This window comes from Apis laboriosa, unplaced genomic scaffold (assembly GCF_014066325.1).
Source record: "Apis laboriosa isolate Shangri-la unplaced genomic scaffold, ASM1406632v1 scaffold152_cov153, whole genome shotgun sequence".
NCBI lineage: Eukaryota > Metazoa > Arthropoda > Insecta > Hymenoptera > Apidae > Apis > Apis laboriosa.
The window spans coordinates 310,182-331,652 of NW_025221902.1; the positions used below are offsets into that span (position 1 = coordinate 310,182).

The 21,471-nt window shown below is 24.7% G+C and overlaps 5 protein-coding genes across 7 annotated transcripts in view; 2 read left to right on the plus strand and 3 right to left on the minus strand.

Annotated features, from left to right (window-relative positions):
• Window positions 1–130: 130 nt before the first annotated feature.
• LOC122710814 (glycosyltransferase 25 family member) lies at window positions 131–4,186 on the minus strand. 2 transcript variants are annotated; one of them, XM_043928948.1, is made up of 10 exons: window positions 3,679–4,186; window positions 2,852–3,080; window positions 2,359–2,701; window positions 2,170–2,232; window positions 1,866–2,055; window positions 1,297–1,371; window positions 1,157–1,214; window positions 949–1,076; window positions 638–841; window positions 131–513 (listed from the first exon to the last, which is right to left on the minus strand). In XM_043928948.1, exons 1-10 carry the CDS (start codon window positions 3,864–3,866, stop codon window positions 339–341), a joined length of 1,653 nt encoding a protein of 550 aa, XP_043784883.1. In that variant the 5' UTR covers window positions 3,867–4,186; the 3' UTR covers window positions 131–338. The 2 variants fall into 2 exon arrangements, with proteins under 2 accessions (XP_043784883.1, XP_043784882.1); XM_043928947.1 differs by having other exon boundaries at window positions 2,170–2,289.
• A 953-nt stretch (window positions 4,187–5,139) lies between these two features.
• On the minus strand, window positions 5,140–7,598 carry LOC122710813 (twinkle protein, mitochondrial). Its single transcript, XM_043928946.1, has 7 exons — window positions 7,349–7,598; window positions 7,047–7,279; window positions 6,205–6,889; window positions 5,879–6,123; window positions 5,684–5,784; window positions 5,384–5,603; window positions 5,140–5,315 (listed from the first exon to the last, which is right to left on the minus strand). The coding sequence occupies exons 1-7, from the start codon at window positions 7,596–7,598 to the stop codon at window positions 5,193–5,195; spliced, it is 1,857 nt and encodes a 618-aa protein (XP_043784881.1). The 3' UTR covers window positions 5,140–5,192.
• Window positions 7,599–8,941: 1,343 nt separating this feature from the next.
• LOC122710800 lies at window positions 8,942–9,610 on the minus strand (the record flags this gene model as incomplete). Its single annotated transcript, XM_043928914.1, has 4 exons — window positions 9,599–9,610; window positions 9,317–9,534; window positions 9,145–9,219; window positions 8,942–8,984 (listed from the first exon to the last, which is right to left on the minus strand). Coding segments are annotated over exons 1-4 (348 nt in total), but the record flags the coding sequence as incomplete, so codon positions are not given.
• Window positions 9,611–11,471: 1,861 nt separating this feature from the next.
• On the plus strand, window positions 11,472–12,989 carry LOC122710801. Its single transcript, XM_043928915.1, has 5 exons — window positions 11,472–11,754; window positions 11,910–12,175; window positions 12,260–12,393; window positions 12,462–12,609; window positions 12,784–12,989. Exons 1-5 carry the CDS (start codon window positions 11,707–11,709, stop codon window positions 12,890–12,892), a joined length of 705 nt encoding a protein of 234 aa, XP_043784850.1. The 5' UTR covers window positions 11,472–11,706; the 3' UTR covers window positions 12,893–12,989.
• A 5,052-nt stretch (window positions 12,990–18,041) lies between these two features.
• LOC122710788 (ras guanine nucleotide exchange factor P-like) overlaps window positions 18,042–21,471 on the plus strand; it is a 66,562-nt gene continuing 63,132 nt past the window's right edge. Inside the window, exon 1 of one of the 2 annotated variants that reach the window (XM_043928891.1) lies at window positions 18,042–21,412. In XM_043928891.1, the coding sequence (XP_043784826.1) occupies window positions 20,939–21,412 (474 nt within the window). In that variant the 5' untranslated portion in view covers window positions 18,042–20,938. The remainder of the gene's footprint in view (window positions 21,413–21,471) is intronic. The other variant, XM_043928892.1, reaches the window with a different exon arrangement.

The window sequence follows — 21,471 nt, forward strand, 5'->3', positions numbered from 1 at the left end:
TAAATTTTTTTATAGTATAAACATATAAAAAATGTAAATGCATACATTTATACTGCATATAGTATATAATACATATATATTAAAACAAATTAAATAAAATACAAAATATCATTTAAATTAAATACAAAAATTTAAAAGATTATTAAAATTTTTAATAATGATTTTAATAATGATTTGAAATTTTTAATAAAATGATATGGTATATTTTTTAATATAATATGTAAATGATTATAAATGTTGTCATGGAAAGTAAATTCTTCCATTAAAGAAAAAATTTAAATTGACAAATATATTTTTTATAGCATCATTATCATTTGTTTATGGCACTTTATCTTTATTCATAAATCTTCTCGTTTTGATTTATTTATATTTTGATGATCGAATATAATTGTAGAATTTTCCGTATCACTTACATATCCTTGTTCACCTGTATAATGTGTTGGATAAATTAATAGAGGATTTGCAGAAAGTATAACTAAATTTCGTTTTGGATAGTATATTTTCCAATCTTTCCTATATAAAAAAATAGTTTTAATATATATATTGCAATTAAAGTTAAAAAATAAATAAAAATATATTTTGAAAATTGCAAATAATAAATAAATAATAAAAGGTATTTTATTAAATTTTTATTTACCTAGGATGAACATCAGATAATATAGGAAGATATTCATCAACAGGTATCAATTGCTTTAATGGCATTGCTTCAATTAATTTCCTTGCACCACTTGCAGATAAAATATATCCTAATGTCCAATAACTATAAGCAGCTTGTACTAAATATTTTGATTCATCAATCCAAGGTTCAATATTTTCTGCTAATTTTTTTCTTCCCAAATAACTAATATAAGGTATTAAAATCATTGATTCAAAATCAAATATTGTAATTTACATAAAATTGGTATTTAATTAATATTAAATGAAATTTTTTAAATGTTAAATACTTACACTAAATCCCATTCTAAATGAAGATCTTTCAATTCTGTTAAAATGTAATTTAACTTTTGACAAAAAAATGGTTCAAACCGAACATCATCTTCTAAGATAATGACACTTTTAAAATCATTTTCTATTACCTAATAATTTTCCGATTTTTTAATATAATTTTTATATATAATTTGATTAAAACAATTCATTTTTTGAATTTTATAATTACCTTATTCCAAATATTATAATGACTCAAAAAACAACCAATTTCACCCATAGTCATTGGGCTATAATTTGATATTTTAATATTAATTTTTTATATTATTTAAGTTCAATTTTTCAATTTTTCAATTTTTATCATATACTTACCGATCATGATAGGGATCAGTATATTCTGGCATTATTTTTATTCCCATTTTTTCAAGAATAGATTGATTTAACGCCCTAAATAAAAAATATAATTTATAAGATAAAATTTTTTAAAACATTTGCTATTTAGTTAATTTTTTTCGCTATATTTTCGATGACAACATTTGTTTATATTTTTATATTTTTATATTTTCGTTTCTCACATATAAATACTATTGTTTCAACATCGACATTACATTAAAATATGATTGCTATATTACATATATTATTACAATATTATATTTTGACAATAGTGTTTTCATATAATGACAGAATTATTTTCTATATATATATATATATAATATACATGTATATTACAATATTAAAAGATATATATTTTTATATATTTTATTATATTTTATATATTTTTTGTAATATATATATATATATATATATTACAAAAAATATATAAAATATAATATAAATTTATATTATATTTATATAATTTAATATTTATATTTATATAATATAAATATATATATATATATAAATTTAATATCTATAAATTTATTTCTGTGTCCATAACTTACCTACCATCAACAGCATCATGTGTTTCCACTCGAATTCCAAGTTCTTTAAAAAGTTTGTGCATCCTGTTACGTCTTTCTGGTCTTCTCAAAAGATTTATCATATAAATATTATCCACTTGTAATGTATCATCAGTAGGATATTGTACAAATTTTTTGAGATGTATTGACAATGGAAGATCATTATTATCGGCTAAAAAAATAAAAATTTTATGGTAAATGAAGATAAGAATAGAATAAGATTATAACTTTTTTTTATTTTTATTTTCGTTATTTTCTATTTTAAATTAAATTACTTTTAACTTACATAATATTTCTGTTTTGATATTAGTCAGTCTTTGTAAATCTTCGGCGATCGTTTCTTCTTCTTCTAATGGAACCATAATAAATCCATAAATATTATCATTACAAATAAATAATGGCACACCTAACATAAATGTAAAAAAAATTATTGAAAAAAATATGAAATTTAATTTTAGGAAAAATTTTAATTTACCAGTTTTATTAGCACCAACAGCAAACGTTATTATATCGTCAGTAGGACCGTTATATTGATGTAATTTTTTCGGATTATATGTCAAAAGATCCGAAATCTGCTTTCTTAAATCTATAAGAACCGCACTATGAATCATAGGTACATTAAAACATCCTTTTTTTTCTCGAAACAAAATTGGTTCATATTCTTTTGTTCTTAAATAATAATAATCACTAGTCATTCCAGCCCAAAAATTGCTATATAAGCCATCAGATTTTAACAATGGAGCAATTACAATTTGATTCTTTAAGATTAATTCATCAAGAGTATTTGGATTTGTTAGAAAAACATCCGCATCGAGCATCTGAAATTGAATAATTGTAATTGAATAAAAAATAAAATTGATAATACAATAATAAATGTTTTAAAAACATTTGAAAAAATAAAAAAATTTTAAATTAAAAGATTAATATTTCATTAAAAATAATTTATTAGAAAGAAATTAATTATTTACCCAAATGAAATCTGCCCACATATTTCTTCCCGCCTTAAGCGCTTCTTCGCGCAAATTAATCACATGCAAAAATCTTTGCGCCGACCAATTTGTAATTCCGTTCTCATCATCAAATCCTTTTGATTTTTCATCAAAATTTATTTGAATTCCATGGTACTTATTACTTTCATTATTTAACCATGCAGATAATATTTCAATTGAGTTATCAATATTATTATCACTACGTATCCTTTAAAAAATATATATATATATATATTTTAAATTTTTAATTAAAATAATTTTCATAAATAATTTGCGAATTTTAAAATATATATGAATGTTAAAAAATAAAATATATGTTTATGGTGGTAAATAAAAATTTAAATATAAAATATAAATATGTTTCATCTGTTGATTGCGCATCAATTAATATCTATTACAGCGGGAAATTACAATTTTTTGATACAATTCAATATGATTAAAAAATTTAATCAATGATAATCTAAAATATTATTGATGAATTATATTTAGCTGTTCATAATTTTATTATATTCATCAATAATTTTATTATATTGATTCATTCGAAATATATTTTATTAAAATATAATTTAAGTAAAATAAGTATTATAGATCAATTTATGTAAGATTCATGATAGTTGAAAAACAAATTATTCTTTTTTTTTTTATTAATATTATAACTTAAAAAATTAGATTTATATTTTAATTTCTTAGATATAATCAAGATAATAACTTAAATTTTAATTATATTAAGCATCTATATATTATAATTTCTGTAACTTTTATTTTATAACTTTATCAAAAAAAGGTTATGATATATATATACTTACCAGAGATGTATTCGTTTCTTTGGATAAGTCAATCGTTCCAAAAAAGTCAAGAAATACGGTAATGTATGTGCTTTATTACGTACTAAAATAATTATTAAAACAGTTGGCTTTTTTAAATCATGGCTAGAATTTTCTAAAAACATAATAGAAAATACAAAAATAATACTAATAAAATTTATTAATTTCATTTTTGTTTTTAAATTCTTTAATATCTTATTTTATCTTTAATCGTTATTAATTATCTAATATAATAAAAGACACAAATGAGTAAGAGTCCTATACACGTTTTTTCATGTTTTCACTATATTAATCATTGAATTTCTTCTGATAAAATTTTACCACCCACATTAAAGACATGATTGTCGGTAAAGCTGCAAACTGCAAACTTTATTTAAATAATTTTCATATGCTCCGTATTTGTTTATCCATAGAAGATGAACAGATATAGAGTTGCCAGATGAACTGTATACTAGCATCAAAATAGTTTATTTCCCTGTAGCAAAATTTGACAAGAAAATATGTAATATTAGATTATCATTACTGATATAATAAAATGCTTAATTTTGCTATATTACATATTTAAAGAATTATATCATAAAATTTTTTGTATTAAAAATTAATCTTTGATTATAATATTTATATCCCAATAAATTTTATAATTTTTTTTCATAATAAATCAAACGTGTAATAAATATAATCATTTTGGCGAAAACTAATCACGTCATATATTTTTATTTAATATAGCAATTATTTAATGATAATAACTAATTTTATAATATTTCTATTAAATCTGAAAAATATTCCAAATATCGAAATTGCAATTAATAAACAAAAAATAGATTTTTTTTAAAAAAATAATATTAGTAATTTATATATTATTTATCAAATTTTTCGAAAATATAAGATAATTTTTTAATTTAATTTAATAATGAAATTATGATTATTAATATCTTTATCGGTATTATTAATAATATTGTTAAGATAATAGATAAAAATAACTACAATAAAATTCTTATTTTTTTTCATTTAAATTTATTTTTAGATAAAGTTTATGTTTTACCTAAAATGCAGTACAAATATAATATCTGTTATTTTTTTATTTCCATTTCTAAATCCACTCATAAGTTCCATCAGTAATCACTATTATTATTTCTTCCATTATTATTATATTATTTATTTTTTTTTCTGTTTTTTTAATATTCAGATTTTCCCGACAACTCTAACAATCATAATAAAGAATAATTTTTAAAATAATTTTCAAATAAGAAATAAAAAAAAATATGTATTTTAAAATTTATTTTGTATTTTATATTTATATGAAATTTTATATTTTATATTTAAAGAATTGTATCATAAAATTTTTCGTATTAAAAATTAATTTTTGATTATAATATTTATATCCCAATAAATTTTATAATTTTTTTTAATGATCATAATAAATCAAACGTGTAATAAATATAATCATTTTCAAAAATAATATTTATTCAATATTTTTTTCATATTTTTTTATTACTTCATTCATCTTTTAGTTTAAGATTTTTTTTTTCTTTAGTTTTTAATTTTGCATAACTAAGACTTGATTTATCGAAATCCAATACCATAATACCTAAATCACCGCTATATCTATTTTTAGCTACCTATAAGCAGATATTTTAAAATAATACATTTGAAATAATTTTCTGTGGATTTTGTTTATATTACATACTTGCAAATATTTTTTGCCTCGAATACTCGTAAGTCTATTATCTTGAATAATTAGTATATTATCTGCTTCTTGACTTGCTTTTGCACTTCCAAAAATCGATGATGTTGTCAATTCTTCAGCGCTACGTTCTTTTCGTGGATGTATTATCATTGTTACATGACAATTGTATACAGTAGCAAAATTTCTAAATTTTGCTATTATATTGTCTTGCTTCCAAAATCTATTAATGTAATTATTTTAGATAAAAAACAATTACATTATTTTAGATAAAACATACATTTCCACATGATAATTCTATACCTATCTACATATTTTGAATCATTAGTCATTCCCATCATAAATTGAACGTTATCAATTACAACATGAGCAATATCATGTACATATGTTGCATGCTCAACTGCCTATAAATATATCATATATAATAAAATGTATCATAATTTTAAATTCAAACAAAAAATAATTAATTTTTATAATTGTATTTATAATTATACTTACATCCATTACTATTTTTATATTTTGTTCACCATGAAATGTCATGAAATAAATTGGCAATTTTTCAAAAGCATTTGCATATGCATCAAAATTTTCAAGATTTTCATTTAAAGGTACACCTACCATTTGTTGTAACATTGTTCTTATTAATCTTACATTTCTTATTTCAAAACTACCCCATAATGTATTGACACCTTGCATTGCTAAATCTAAAGAATATTCACTCATAAAGGTTGTTTTACCACTTCCTAATAAAAACAGAAAATTCATTCATAGAAATGAGATTCTTGATTTGTATATTATCATATATTATATATTGTATATTATACCAGTTGGCCCAGTTAATATAGTGAATTCACCTCTTCTATGACCTTTTAGTATACGATTTAAAGTTGTATATCGCTTCCATTTTACTCCTTGTACTTTGTCATTGTTTTGTAAATCAATTAAGATATCTTCTTTAAGATCTTGAAAGGAAATTATACTTTTATGCCATAAAGGCTGAGCATTCTTTAAAATATCATTAAAATCATAATTCATTTCAGCAGCTAATTTTGGTCGAGGTTGTAAATCTGTTGGTCTAATAAGATAACATCTTTTCTCGTTTAACTTTTTTGCAAAATGTCTAGCAGTGTACCAACTTACTTCATCATTTCCAAACCATAAAATTAACTTTTTGAATGATTCCATATATGGTAACAATTGTTGAGGTAAACTTCTTAAATTATATGGAAGACATATAATTATATTTGCAGATTGTTTTAACATTATAGCTAGCAAATCATCTATTGTGCTCACAATTATAGCAGTACCATCATTTTTACTATAATATCGTCTATATTCAATACATCCACTAACTTCAGAAGCAGGAACTGTTTCTTCCTTTTGTGGTTTAGTTGAAAATAATTTATATCCAACTATAGATGTATTTAAGCCTATCAGTGGAAAATATATTACACTGATTGTTTTGTTATAAAAACAATTTAACTGTGACATATCCTTTTGTAAAACATGCTATAAAAAAATTATTTAAAAAATATATTTTTAGAATTAACAATATAAATATAAATATATAATAACAATATAAAATAAATATAAATTTAATTTATTAATGTAATTATAATTTATAATGTAATTATAAATTATTTTAATGAAATTATTATTTCATTACAGGAAATGAAAAATTATTTAGAAAAATATTGTATTCTTCTGCAGACAGATCTCGTATGCTTTGACAATCACTTATTATATGTTTCCATCTTTCTATATAATTTTCTTTTAAATTACATTTATTTTTTAATATATCAAGTTCCTTAAGATTTTCATTTGATTTTTTTAAGAATAAAAATTTTTCCAATATATTCCAGGAACCCATGGATTTACATTTATCACATATAAAAAATCCTATAATTAATTTCTTAAATGAAATTTTATTATAAAATTATTTTTATTTTAACTTTAAAATTCATGTACCTGTATTTTTATTTATATAAATTTTTGATTTTGTCTTTATAGTATTACATATAGGACAATCTATTATAAAACATGTGTATCCTTCTAAAACATTTGAGCATTGTTGTTTAAGAAAGTATTTTAAACGTGATAAAGATATATTCTTCAATATAAATTCTTCATTATTTGTATGAAAATATTTTTTACTAATAAAATATTTAATGTGTTGTGTTTTTTGAGCACAAATTTGTAATAATAATTTAAATAACATATTAAATATATAAAAAAAATAACTCTTTATTAATTTTCTTCAAAATAAAAATAAAATTTATCATCTACTTTTTTCTTATAATATATTCATTTATATATTGTATATTAAATTTTTATTATTTTTATTAAAAATAATATTAATTATATAAATCAATTCGTGAAATTGATAATATTTATAAAAATTTTTATATAATAAAAATAAAAATAGAAAATTTAATTTTAAATTGTATAGAATTGTAATTAATGAATTCAAATACATAAATTTATGTTGCAATTTATATTTTTTTTATATTTTATTTTATATTTTATTTTTAACAATATAAACATCACATATATGTATGTAAAAAATATAAATTATTTAGTATTTTCCAAATTTTTAATTAAATTATTTTTATTTTATTTATATTATATTATATTCAATTATTCTTTATTTATTATTATATTTTATCTTGTATATATAAAATTGTATATATTTTTTAAAAATGCACATATTGTTTATTATGAACATGCAATAAACACTATTTACATCAATACGCAGAGACATCTCATGGCCAAATAATACTTTATTCAATCATAAACCATGTAAGAAGAAAATTTATTACATTATAGTATATTTAAAAATAAAAACTTAGATCAAGAATAAAGATACTTATTTGTATTTATTTAACAAATAAAAATTGAATTTTAATTTCATTAAAATTGAAAAAATAAGAATATGATGGAGATGATTTCATTCTATTTCTATCTTATATTCAATTAAATTTTTTTTACATCAACTTGTGTTTTGCTATTTTAATCTTTAAAATCGACTTCAAAGATATTCTACTAATATATTAAATATATAATATATTCTAATATATTTTTTATGTTATATGTAATTTTATATATATATGAATTAAATGAAATAATATATATTATACATATTATTTCAATTTAATATTTCATATTAAATAAAATTATATATATGATTTTAATTACAAAAAAAATATAATTTAATTTTTTTAAAAGTATTTATTTCATTCATACATTATATGGATTAAAACAAAATATCAATTAATATATAAAACTTTTTACAATAAATTATATTTCTTATTATATTTTTTGTTTTATATATATATATATATATATATATATATATATATATATATATATATTTGGTTATATAAGTTTCATTCAAATACGTATTGTTAATTTAAGTGAATATAAGTTTATATTTTGCCAAATACATATATATTCATTTTAAAAATTGTTCACATTTTTTCAAATCTATTTTTTGAAAAAATAATTATATTGAAATTAATTTAATAATATTAAATAATAATGTCCAATTTATGATTTATTGTTTTCATTAGGAGGATTATAAAATGAAAGTTTTACTTCTTCCTGTCTGTGAAAAAATAAATTAATATAAGTATATATTTTGAGTAAAATATAATTAATATATGATATAAAATTAAAATTAAAATAGGAAGATAGTTTTATTTTGCATCATTTCTAAAAATTTGAGATGATGTCCTCTAAGATGAAAAATATCATTCAAATATTACCTTTCAGTATTATTAGTTGTATTATCTGCATCTGTTAATATACCAATTTCATATACCATTGCTTTTATAACATATCTGCAAAATATAAACAAAAAAAAAAAGATTATAAAATTTGGATAAATATATACATATATGTTTGTTTAAGAATGTTAAGATTATAAAATATTCTTACAAATTATCACCAATTGAATTATTTGATGATGATGATTCATTTGCTAACATAGCTGTTGTATTATAATTCATATTAGATACAGATAATGTTATACTTAATTGTATACATATATTAAATAAAAACAATATTAAATACAACATTTGAAAAGTTTTAAAACTTCGATCAATTTCACTGTTACACAACATTTTCAACAATGTCTTGATTTTAAAGCAAGCATTCTTTTATACTAGATATTAGAGGCTCATTAGCACTACTCCCTCTTCTCAATAAGTTACAAAATACATTATGATACATATTTTCATATTGCTCACAAATAGGAATGGAAAATTTTTAAGAGAAAAATCCTTATAAATAATATATTTAAAATAGATATAATATATATATTATATAATTATATATATATGTAAAATGATATGTAAAATATATATGTATTTAATGTTTTTTTAAAGAAAAATTTGTAAATATAAATTTGTAAAAATATTATTATTATTATATATTATTATTATATATTATATAATGTTGCAAAATAAATTATAAGAAAAATTTAAACATAAACTAATAATTATGGTAATTTAATTTTTGACTTAAATATTATTTTGACATAAATTAAAATAAATTTCTTGTGTAAATATATTAAAATATATAATTTTTAGCAATTATACTATTGATTATTAGTTTAATTATTATTCTTCAAATATATATTTTATAATTTATATTTTTATATTAATATATTTATTTATATATTATAATGATATATATATATATAGAGCAAAGAATACGGAATATTTTTCTTGCAAGTGCAATAAGCAAATATATATATATATATATATATGTATATATATATATATATATATATAGATACATATAATGTAAGTTTCCATACTTATTAAATTAACACTTAAATGCAAATAAAGTATTTTATGCTATACATATCATAAATATATATTTGAAATAGAATTGTGAAAATATTCAAAATATGAATTTGAATTGTCAAAAGATGTAAACATGTTTAAAAATAATTTTACATATAATTAAAAGAGAAAAGCTCTAAAATACCATAAATTTTAATATTATATTTAATAATTATTAGTAAGTTTAAATTAACACTTAATAATTATTTTACATTTTAATAATTTTTAATATGATATTCAAATGTAATCAATAATGTACAATATATAATAATGTATAATGTATAATAATAGTATATTAGTATATTTTATTAATATATAAAATTGCTAAATTTTAATATAATATAATATATATATTATTATATACATAATTATATATATATATAAATTAAATAATGTTTAAAAATTCCATATTTTTAGAAAAATTATATAAGAAAGAATAATAAATTTGATATGTATTTATAAAAAATATATTTATATATTTTTTTATATTTTTGTGACATATGAATATAATTTTATTTTATTTAAATATAAATTAAATATAAATAAAATAAAATAAAATAAAATAAAATTCATATATCATATCATATCAAAGTATCAAATTGAAAGTTTATGATTTGCAAAGATATTTACAGCATTTTACTATTAAAATAAAAAATAATAATGGTTTTTTCTATATTAATAATTTAATAAGTGCAAATTTTGAATTATATCATTTTTCTAACAACTATGCAATATTTAACAGTATTTAAAAAAATCAATATATTCTGTATTATATTTATTTATATTGTACAATGTGAGTGTATACTATCTTTTCTTAATAAATTACATATTTTATATAGAAATAAATAAGAGAATAAATATAAAATAAATATAAAAAAAAATGATTTTAATTTATTTTATTTTTATATATTATTTTATTATTATTATATATATTATTTTTATATTTATAAAATTTAATTTTGAATTAATGAATTGTTTTGACTTAAGCAGGCAACAAAATTTTTTAAATATTATAATTATATATTTACGATATATAATTTAAAGATTTACTATTAAATAAATATATTGAAAATTAAATAATGAAGTCTAGTTATTTTAATTATATAAATATTAACGAATTGTTATAGTTTTATCTTTATTTATTAAATTTAGTAAATAGGATAGTATTTAAAATTTCCCGCTCCATTTAAAATGTATTAATAGCATATTATATTGTATTGAATTTGCTAAAAAAATTATTATAATAGATTATTTTTATAGAATACGAGATGTATATAAGAGGTAATGTACATTGAAATAGTCTATTATTTTTATTAAACGGCATTATTAATATATAAGCTTTAAATCATTAAATACATGAAAGGTTAGTCATCTGATCTTCTATATGAATATGCTTGAAGCTTTAAGATCTTCTAGTAAGGTTATACGAAAATATATAAGTAACCTTAATGTTCGCTAATATCGCACAAATTGTGCATAATGTATCAACAAAAGGAGAAAAACGAAATAGAACTTTTTCAGGAAATGGTAATTAAGTTTACTCATCATATATTATGCTTATAATAATATATTTATACATATTATATTTATAGTATTTAAAAACAATATTTTTTTGATATTAAATTGTAGAAAGAAAGGAAAATTGTTTAAAATTAGAATAAAAAGTTATTGATTAATTGTAGATTCCTAATGCAACACCAGAAACTATGACGATTTTTCAAGATTGTATGAAGACAGAGGCTGTTTTTAAATCTGCTCTTCCTTATTCATTTTTAAGTTCATTAGTAACATATTTGATATTACCTAAAGCTTCGGGTATGAGTAGACCTATTTTGACAACATTTGTAGGTATGTCAATGTATTTATTTGGCAAATTGACATATACACCTGTATGTTATCAGAAAGCATTTGGTACATCACAACCATTAATTAATTCTAATGAGAGAAGGTATTATTTATTTTTATAATATATTGTATAATATTTATTTTTTAATTAGTTAGTAAAGTAATTTGAAATAATTTGAATATTTAGAAGACAATTGCAAAATACTGATGATATTGATAGCTTTGGTCATCAAGATCAAGAAAAATATCCTATATATTTTGATAATGTAACAGAAGAAAAATCAGTATGGGATAATCTTGATACGCAATTTGAGAGCAATAGTAAGTTTATTAAAGAAATAACTTGACTATTTTTTTTCAATAATTAAATTTTTAAATTATATTTGAAGCAAATGAATTTTATGATGCAACTGATAATTTACAAGATGAATTAAAAAATGAATCTCAAGAAAAGCAGAAGAAGCGTGTGACATATGATGATTTATGGATTCAACACAGAAAACAAGAAATGAAGAATCAATTTGATGATATTGAAAAGTATAAATTAATTTTTAATCAATTAAATAAAGAAATAAATTACTTTTGTATTTTTTTAATTTTATTCTTTCTTAATAATTGTTAAATTTTTATTATATATATATTATTTTATATGTATAATCTCTTTTTCAATTTTATAAAATATTATTGTTCTTATTTTAATTTCATTTATAGATATAAAGTAACGCAAACATCAAAATTATTGGAAAGTCAACAGAATAAACTTCCAAAAGAATCAGCAATTCCTGAAGGAGAATTCGATGAAAAAAATATTTGGAGTTGAACATGTGTATTTTTAAATTAACTTTTAATAAAAGTTTTGGTAGTAAAAATAGCAACACAAATAAATATATTAAAATTCATAAAATTTTTTCATCAATTTTTTTTTATGTTAAATTTTTTTTTGCAAAAATTTTTTTTGTATTTTTCAAAACATTTTGAAAGCTGGTGTTTATATTTGAAATAAATATTATATCTATAATTCATTAATAAGCATATGTAACAATATGAATAAATTGTATTTAGAATTAAATAATAAATTGCATGTTTGAAATATTTACTTAATATACTTATAATATATATTACTATAATATATATATAATACTTATATATTGTCACATAATAGTTTATTGTAATAGTTTATTGTAAATGTAAAAGTAAATATTACAAATGTAAGATTAATTTAATTTATGATGTAAATTTTTATGATGCATTTTTCATAATTTCGTAACAATTTTTTATCTTATGATATTTTTAATATTTTTTTTTATATAAAACATGAGCTATTTTTATAGATCTATCGTTTTTTGTTTCTTAATTTTGATATAAATAATAAAATTAATATGAAATATTATGTTAAATTTTTTATATATTATCATTAAAATTAATAACATAATAAAATTAAATTATGACGCGTTTGTTTATTTATTAATGTATATTTTAAGCTTAATATTAGCTTAACAAAATTAATATGTTGATTTCCATCAAAGTAGATATTTTTATTAGTTATTTATTAATTTTATGACAAAAATTGTAATAATATAATTAAAAAACCATGTATTTCATTTTCTTTTATGTTTTAGAATCGAATTAATAAATATATTATTAATGTATGTGATATATTATATCATATATCATGGATATATTGTTCGGATATTTTTTTCTAATTTATTATAAAATTTCATTATTTTTTTATTTCAAATATATATAAAAGAATTGAATAAAATAAATTGTATTCGAAAACGAATGTAAACGAATTGTATTCTGATTATCGCAATAATTGCAGATGAAATAGAAAACAATTGTTGTTTATGTGTATATATGTGTATATATGTGTACATATTTATACATAAATGCAAATTTATGTATAAAATAATTATGTATAAAATGAAAAATTATGGAAAAAATTCTACTTCTAAAATATTATTTTTTATGTATATAACAAAGATATGTATAATTTCTTAAATTATAAAAAAAAAGCTATTAATTTTAATTAAAATAGTTAATTAATGTAGAGATTACTCGATCTCCTCAATAAGTTTTTAGATGTGAATGATTTTATATATCGAAAAAATATAAATAAGAGAAGAAATATAATATACCATTTGAAGATTATGCTGTTACAAATGTCAATTCTAGCATTGAAAAGCAATTGAAAAACATAAGTCCGAATAGAAAAAAGTAAAGATAATTATGAAATAAAAGAATATAAGTTTGATAAGCTCAATCTTTGTAATCATCATATTTATTCTTATATAGTTGATAATTGTTTTCATATTTATTTATTTTTTTATTATGAAATCTAAGTATGAAAAATAAAAAGTACGAATAATAAAAAAGAAAATAAATGAAAAAAAGAATTGGAAATTCACTTTGTTTATTCTTATTATTATATTCAAAGCGACAATATATCTTGTTAAGCAGCAATATATTGATATTTTGATCATAAAACTAGAAAAGATCGATAAAATATTATTTATTTATTTTAAATATTGTTTTATAATTACGAATTTATAATTACATTTTTTTCCTTTGCAAGAAAACAAAAAATTGAAAAATTTTAATAATAATATATTTAATGAACAATAAGAACAAATAATTTAAACACAATAAAAATGCAAAGCTTTTATTTTTTAACTTATTAAAGATAAATAAATTTATACTCCAATATTTGAGAATGTATAAAACATTTTCATTAAACATAATATAGAATGTTCGGTAAAAAAATTATATATTACGATTTATCGAATGATAATTATTACTATTTTAAAGAAAAGTGTTCTTACAAAGAAGAAATATAATAAGAATATGTAAATACTCATAAATCAATACAATTACTTATAAGAATGAAATATATAAATATATTAGTTTAATATTATTTTCAATTCTTGAAAATATAATGAAAAATTGATTTGCATCACTTTTTGTATAAGCAAAAATCTTTCTACTAATTTTTTTAATTTTAATTCAATGAACAATTTTCGAATTTTCTCTATCTTTTGATATTCATTCTCATGATTTCCATGTAGATATTACTGTAATGTAATAATGTAACTGAGAATCATTTAATCAAAACGTTATTATATTTGTAAACATATATTATTAGTGTATTATTAATAGCATGTATTATTAGTAAATTAATCTAACAAATCGTTAATCTACGAGAATTCGTACGATCACGAGTTCACTGAGAATCGCGCAGAGGGCTGCATGTAGCCAGCCATTGGCTATCGAAGACGGCCAATGGGCGAATACTCCCATTCATAAGTAGCGTTGCTTCCGTACCTAATAGTGGGGGGTCTCGTTTGTGATGCAACACAGAATTCTAGCTCAATATATACTACTACAACAAATACAGTAAAAATTGAATAAGTATTCGAAAATCAAAACCCAAACGGAGCATTTATGAAATAACGGAATCTTAATTCCGATTATAGCTTGACCAGTATTCAAAATTCCCTTTGTCAAATATAGAAAAGGAGACTCGATGAAAAGAAAAGAGATCCAAAAGTTAAAATAAACATATCAAGTTTCTTTTGTGATGTATCAAGGAAAATCATTTTCAATGATGGGGATGATTATTGGCCACTTATGTTAGAGATCATCCTGATAATTATTATCCAACTTTTATTATATGTATGTATGTATACATATTACATATGTATAAAGGCTTATATAATCTTGCGAATTATTTATCAATATGCTTATTCATTGATCTCACCACATTTTTTCGAATTTTTTCTTCTTTGTATCTTATTATGCGTTTATTATCGTTTCTGATTTTCTCTTTTTTCTTTTCTTTTTTTTTCTGTTATCTTTTAATACTTTACAGTTATTTGAAGTTCAGTTACTTATTCAAGATCTATCAGTCTTTTTCAATATAATTTTGTTAGTTTGTTCTTGATAAAATTATACAAAATGACTAGCGATACAAACGTTGATAGAGAAATTATCTCGATATTACACTGCAATAAAAAAAAACTGTTCTCCGTTTTTTAATTTTCAAAATTTTTATTTAAATTAATTATTTAATAAAAAAATTTGTTAAAATTGTTTAAATATACATGCATTGTCGAAATAATTTCTTAGTATTCATTTAATCTATTTAATCACATATAAATACGTAACTCTTGCGTATTTGATTTTTGCGCTTCACTGGCTACATATATTGAGGACACAAGAAAAGAGGAAGAGAAGGATGAAAGGTGAATCATGATTCTGGAATGGAGGTCGATTTGAAATGAGCGATTAATTTGAACGTAATAAATCGGGCAATTATCGATCGAAATTGATGAATTCTCTCGACTTATACATATCTATAAGTATATATATTTCAAAAAAAAAAAAAAACAAGGAAAAATTCATTTAAACTTTATTAAATATTGATTGAATGTTCAAATTTAGATATTGTTCTCGTATTTACAATGCAAAAAACGATTTGTAAAGATTCATGGTGCGAGATGATTGCTGATTGCAATTTACGTGTCCGCTTGGTTTAAATGATCGCGCGTAGAAAGGGGAGTCATGCAGGTGCAGGTCATGTGAAATATTTGCACTTTGTCGTAATTTGCGTAACCCGTTGCATATATAATAAATCCGCAAAGCTAAAGCGCCACGATAGAAAATCGTTTCACAATCTAAAGAGAAAGGGAATCTCTTGGTTCCGTGGGAGGGGAGAGATTCGAGATGCCTGTTGCTGCATATAAGTAGTCCTACTACATATTTCGTTTTGCCCTCTTCACCAAATTTAATGGGATTTCAGATTCAGCGTTGACAATTTCAGATCAAAGAATTTTCTTTATCATAGCTCTGTATCAAATCATTCTTTTTTCTTATTATCGATGGATCATCGAGATATTTTCTTTCTTTCTTTCTTTTTCTTAAGTATCTATAGATGAACGAAATTGGAACGAATTGGAAAGGAAACGACGTTTTTTTTCTTTTTTTTGCTCTTATATATTATAAGCAATATTAAAGAATATTTTTTGGAACATCAAAACTTGCAAGAATGGACACACAACGGATCGTATACAACGCAACAAGAGACGAGACGAGATGAGACACGTTAGTAGCCTTAGTGCGATGACGTCAGACAAGCGTTGGCGGAATGGCTATGGCCGTTCCCGTTCTCTAACGAGGAAGATCGAGAGAAGGAGATGGAGAGACACCAAAGGATCGCGCGACTGTAAGGAGCGCAACGGGACTCGAAGAGATAAAAGAACAATTTCTCTACTGTACACCCGCCTTCATTTTAGAATCTAGAATTATTTTTATTAAATTCGAAATCAATTGTGAATAGGAAATATTTCATCATCGTTAATAAATGATAAGAATTATCACGATATTGAAAATATCTGTTTTGTTTCTGTTCATACTAGCCAAATAATTTTTGACTGAACGGCAATGAAAGATCGAATTATCGCAATAAATAACACGCAGTAAAGAGGAGAACGCGATCGGTAAATAATGGTGAGAAAATCGTTGACAGTTGAATTAGAATAATCACGCTCTTGATTCAAGTGAAATGGAAAACGAGTGCGCGCGATATACACGGAAACTGCAAGAATGAGAGAAAAGTTGGAACGATAAAGGGGGCGGATACATGTAAGGATGTAGAGAAAGAAGTGTTCATTGGTTCGACAATGATGAACGAACGAACAGATAGAGAGGGAGAGAATGGGAGGGGGGGGCGTGTTTGATGGCCACCTAGACAGTTGGAATCGGTCGCGCCTTGGGCGTGAACCAGCCATAAGCAAAAGGCAAAAGTTGATGCGAGGGTAAAGAAACAGGGAAAACGAGCGAGCGTGTTGACGACAAAAACAGAGATCGAGTAACGTTGGGTCGCGGGAGGGGAGAAGAGATAGAGAGAAGAGCCGAAAGCGAGAGGAGGAGAGAGCCAGGAGCATGGTCTGTGGAGGGCTGCGTTCACCGGGCAGTTACTCCGGAACCGTTGCCTTGACGACACGCATTCGCGCATGCGCGTATGCGATGCCACGGGTGCACCACGATCGCGTCACGAGCACCAGTTGCGTTCACCACCCTCTCACCTTCACCACTATTACAATCTTTCCACCACCTCTTCTACTGGCTTCTGAAACTACCACTATCGGCGCCATCATTTACCCCATTGCTGCCTTGGATCCGCTATTGTTTGTCGTCGCTCTGCTTGCTCGTGTTTTTTTCTGTTATTATCGTTAGTGCTATTATTATTATTATTATTATTATTATTATTATTATTATTATTACTACTACTACTACTATTATTACTATTATTACTATTATTATTATCATTATTATTATTGCTATTGCCACCGTCACACCACATTACGCTATATCACATCATCACTACTGGTAACATTCTGCCTTAGACCATTTCGATGTTCTTATCGCTGTTTCCGGGTCTATCATTTTCTCCTTATCATTTGCATCCACCTTGATCGTTTCTTCTAGTTTCATTCTCAATTTATTTTTATATTATCGCTCTTCTGTTAATTATAGAGACATTGCATAAAAAGATAATCACGATAGATTATTTCGAATATTATTAGTATTATTAGTTATATCAGATGTATATCGATGCATATTCGTTGTAATTTCGTCGGTGTGATAATCGGTTGCATTTTATTATCAATTTTTGACACGAACAGTTCGAAAGGGTAATTACTACTCCATCTCGAGATTACCCTCTAGTTTTCGGTGATTGCATAGCACCGACCTTCGATTCTTCCGTTTTCTCCTTCCCCTACCTCACCACCACCACCACCACCACCACCACCACCACCATCACCACCACCACCACCTCCATTACCTCCATCACTACCACCTCCACCTTCACCTCCAGCTTCATCTCCACCTCCGTTTCCTCCTCCTGCTGCTCGTTTTCCCTCTCCTACGCTGTCGCATTCTCCACCTCTTCCTCTTCCTTCTACGCGGTTCGCGTATCGTTACTACGAGCGCCTGGTTGTCATGCGTCGACGGTGCTTGTGATAAGGCTCGACCGTATCGGACTGTTCTCGTCGATAATTTGCGATCGACCCGCAAATGTTTCGTTCCCTGTAATTCGCCTCGTCGTATCATAGTGATTTTACGTATCTTTTCCCGAGGATAATTTGCAAATAAGTTTCGAATTGTTCGTGCACAAGTGCGGCATATATTGATACAATATACTTTTCGAGTGTTGTTCGATTCGATTTGCAACGTCGATGATCTACTTGTCATTTCGTGTCGAGCGGCCCGATTATTATCCCCACGTTTTTGAAACCTCGACGGACGTACACGAATGTCATGCCGCCACGACGATAACGGCAAGAATTTGGAAGAGGAAACGTGGCTCGAGAAGGAGTATCGAAAAGGGGGAAGAGATATCGCGACCGATCTCGATATGCGATCGATCGATTTGATCGTCGATGTATGGTGACCGTGAACGATACCGTGATTCGTGATCCGCAACTGTGAACAGAAAATTATTGTGTTATTAAAACGGACAAATTGCTCATCGATAAGTCGATCGATCGATAAGAATATTAGTTAGTCGACGGATCGCAAGTGCGTTCAATGTTTTGCTATCGTCGCGAAACCTGCCGCTGTACCTTAGCGTTGGAAAGAACAGCGGCAGGTCGACGACGTTTTCGTTTCTCTCGGAAAGCATGACGCCCGATTACGTGTGCTAATAAATTGTGGAAACTCGGATTTCATCGATGTTGCAATTCTTCGATTGAAACCGCGATTGATCGATTAAAAAAAAATAATAAACGATCTCTCGTATCACGTAAAAAAGAGAGAGAAAGAAAAAGAAGGAGAGAGAGAGAGAGAGAGAGAGAGAGAGAGAGAGAGAGAGAGAGAGAAAGGGAAGAAGATACGGAATGCACGGTGAAAAATTTTGACGAAGAAACGTCGCAAGAATTTTCTCCGTTTTCTTTTTTTTTTTTTTTTTTGAGAAGAAAACATGGAATTTTTCGGAGTAGCTCGATACGATTACTCGTTGCTTCTGGGACGCGCCACATTTGCTCTCTACTTTCAAATCAAATAATAGAATTAATATTCCTCGATTCGAGAATCCTAAGATTCTCTCCCCTTTCACGAGTTTCAAAGAGGATTAGAAAAAAAAAAGAAAAGAAGATATGACATCGTGGAGATTTTGAGATCAACGACGAGTTGCCTCTCTCACCCCCTCGTCGATCGATGGCGCAATAGAAACGAAAAGTATCGCGAAAAATGATCACTCGTTTTATTGCTCGAAACGATCGTTCGGCTGTTCGATTCGAAGCGAGTCGCAACGATCGCGTATCCCATTCAATGTAGAGGAAGAAAGAAGGGTGAAGTTTGCGTTTTGGCCGAAGAAGTTCGACGATCCACAACTGGACCGCTTCGCGATCCGGTGGAATCCGGAAGAACGGAATTCGAAATTCGACTCATAATAATTGCGGAGCATGCTCGTCCGGAAGAAGGAAGGGGCAAGGGTAATTAGACTGACAGATATTCCGGACGGCGTGGAAGAATCGTGGAAGAAAGAAGATAATTTGATAGGACGAGGTGGGGATAGAGCCACCTTCTCGTTTCGCCGATTCTTCGTTATCGGTCGGGAGACGAGGGAAAAAGAAGAAGGAGGATTTTCTATGCTGGGATCGTAGCGAGGTCCCAGGTAAGACTAAATTCGATAGCGAGAGTGGATAGGGTCGTCGTGGGCAGGGTCGATAAGAAAAGGAGGAAGGAGGAGCGAAACGGATATTTAAAGATAAAAAAAAAAAAAAGAAAAGTAGCGCCCGCGTTGGTGTCGTTGAATCGTGAAAGGACTCGAATCGAAGAGGACGAGAATCATTTTGAAAATTGGATGGTTCGAAGGGGGTTGTTGGACGTGGTGAGGCCAATTTGGGAGCAGTTAGAGGCAAAGTCAGAGACGGAATCGTGTTCAAAGTTGGGAACGGGGAAGATTTCGAGGTCGGTGCAAGAGTTGGAGTCGGTGTTGGAGCTAGAGTTAGAGCCGGAGAAGCAACGTTTCTACGATTCTCCGCCACCACGGATGGACGTGAGCGTGTGCTGTTTGCCCGCCAGTGCCGGCTCGGGGGCCCAGCACCCTCATCCAGCGAGTTTGCCCTCCGGCGGACAGCCGACGATCCAGCAACCCTATCAGTATGCCGATCAGATAGTACCGGATCGGGGTCAACCCGACGGATTGCCGGTACTCGGTTGTACCGGTCAGGACAACTGGCAGCAGATATCCTCCGCCTCGAACGTGGTCGGCGCTGTTACCGCCGCGGCGACCGCCACCACCACCTACATCGATTACTCCTGGTTGCAGATGCAGGTGAGATCATATTTTCCATTTGTTTTTTTTTTTTTTTTGGTTACCATCGACGATTTTTA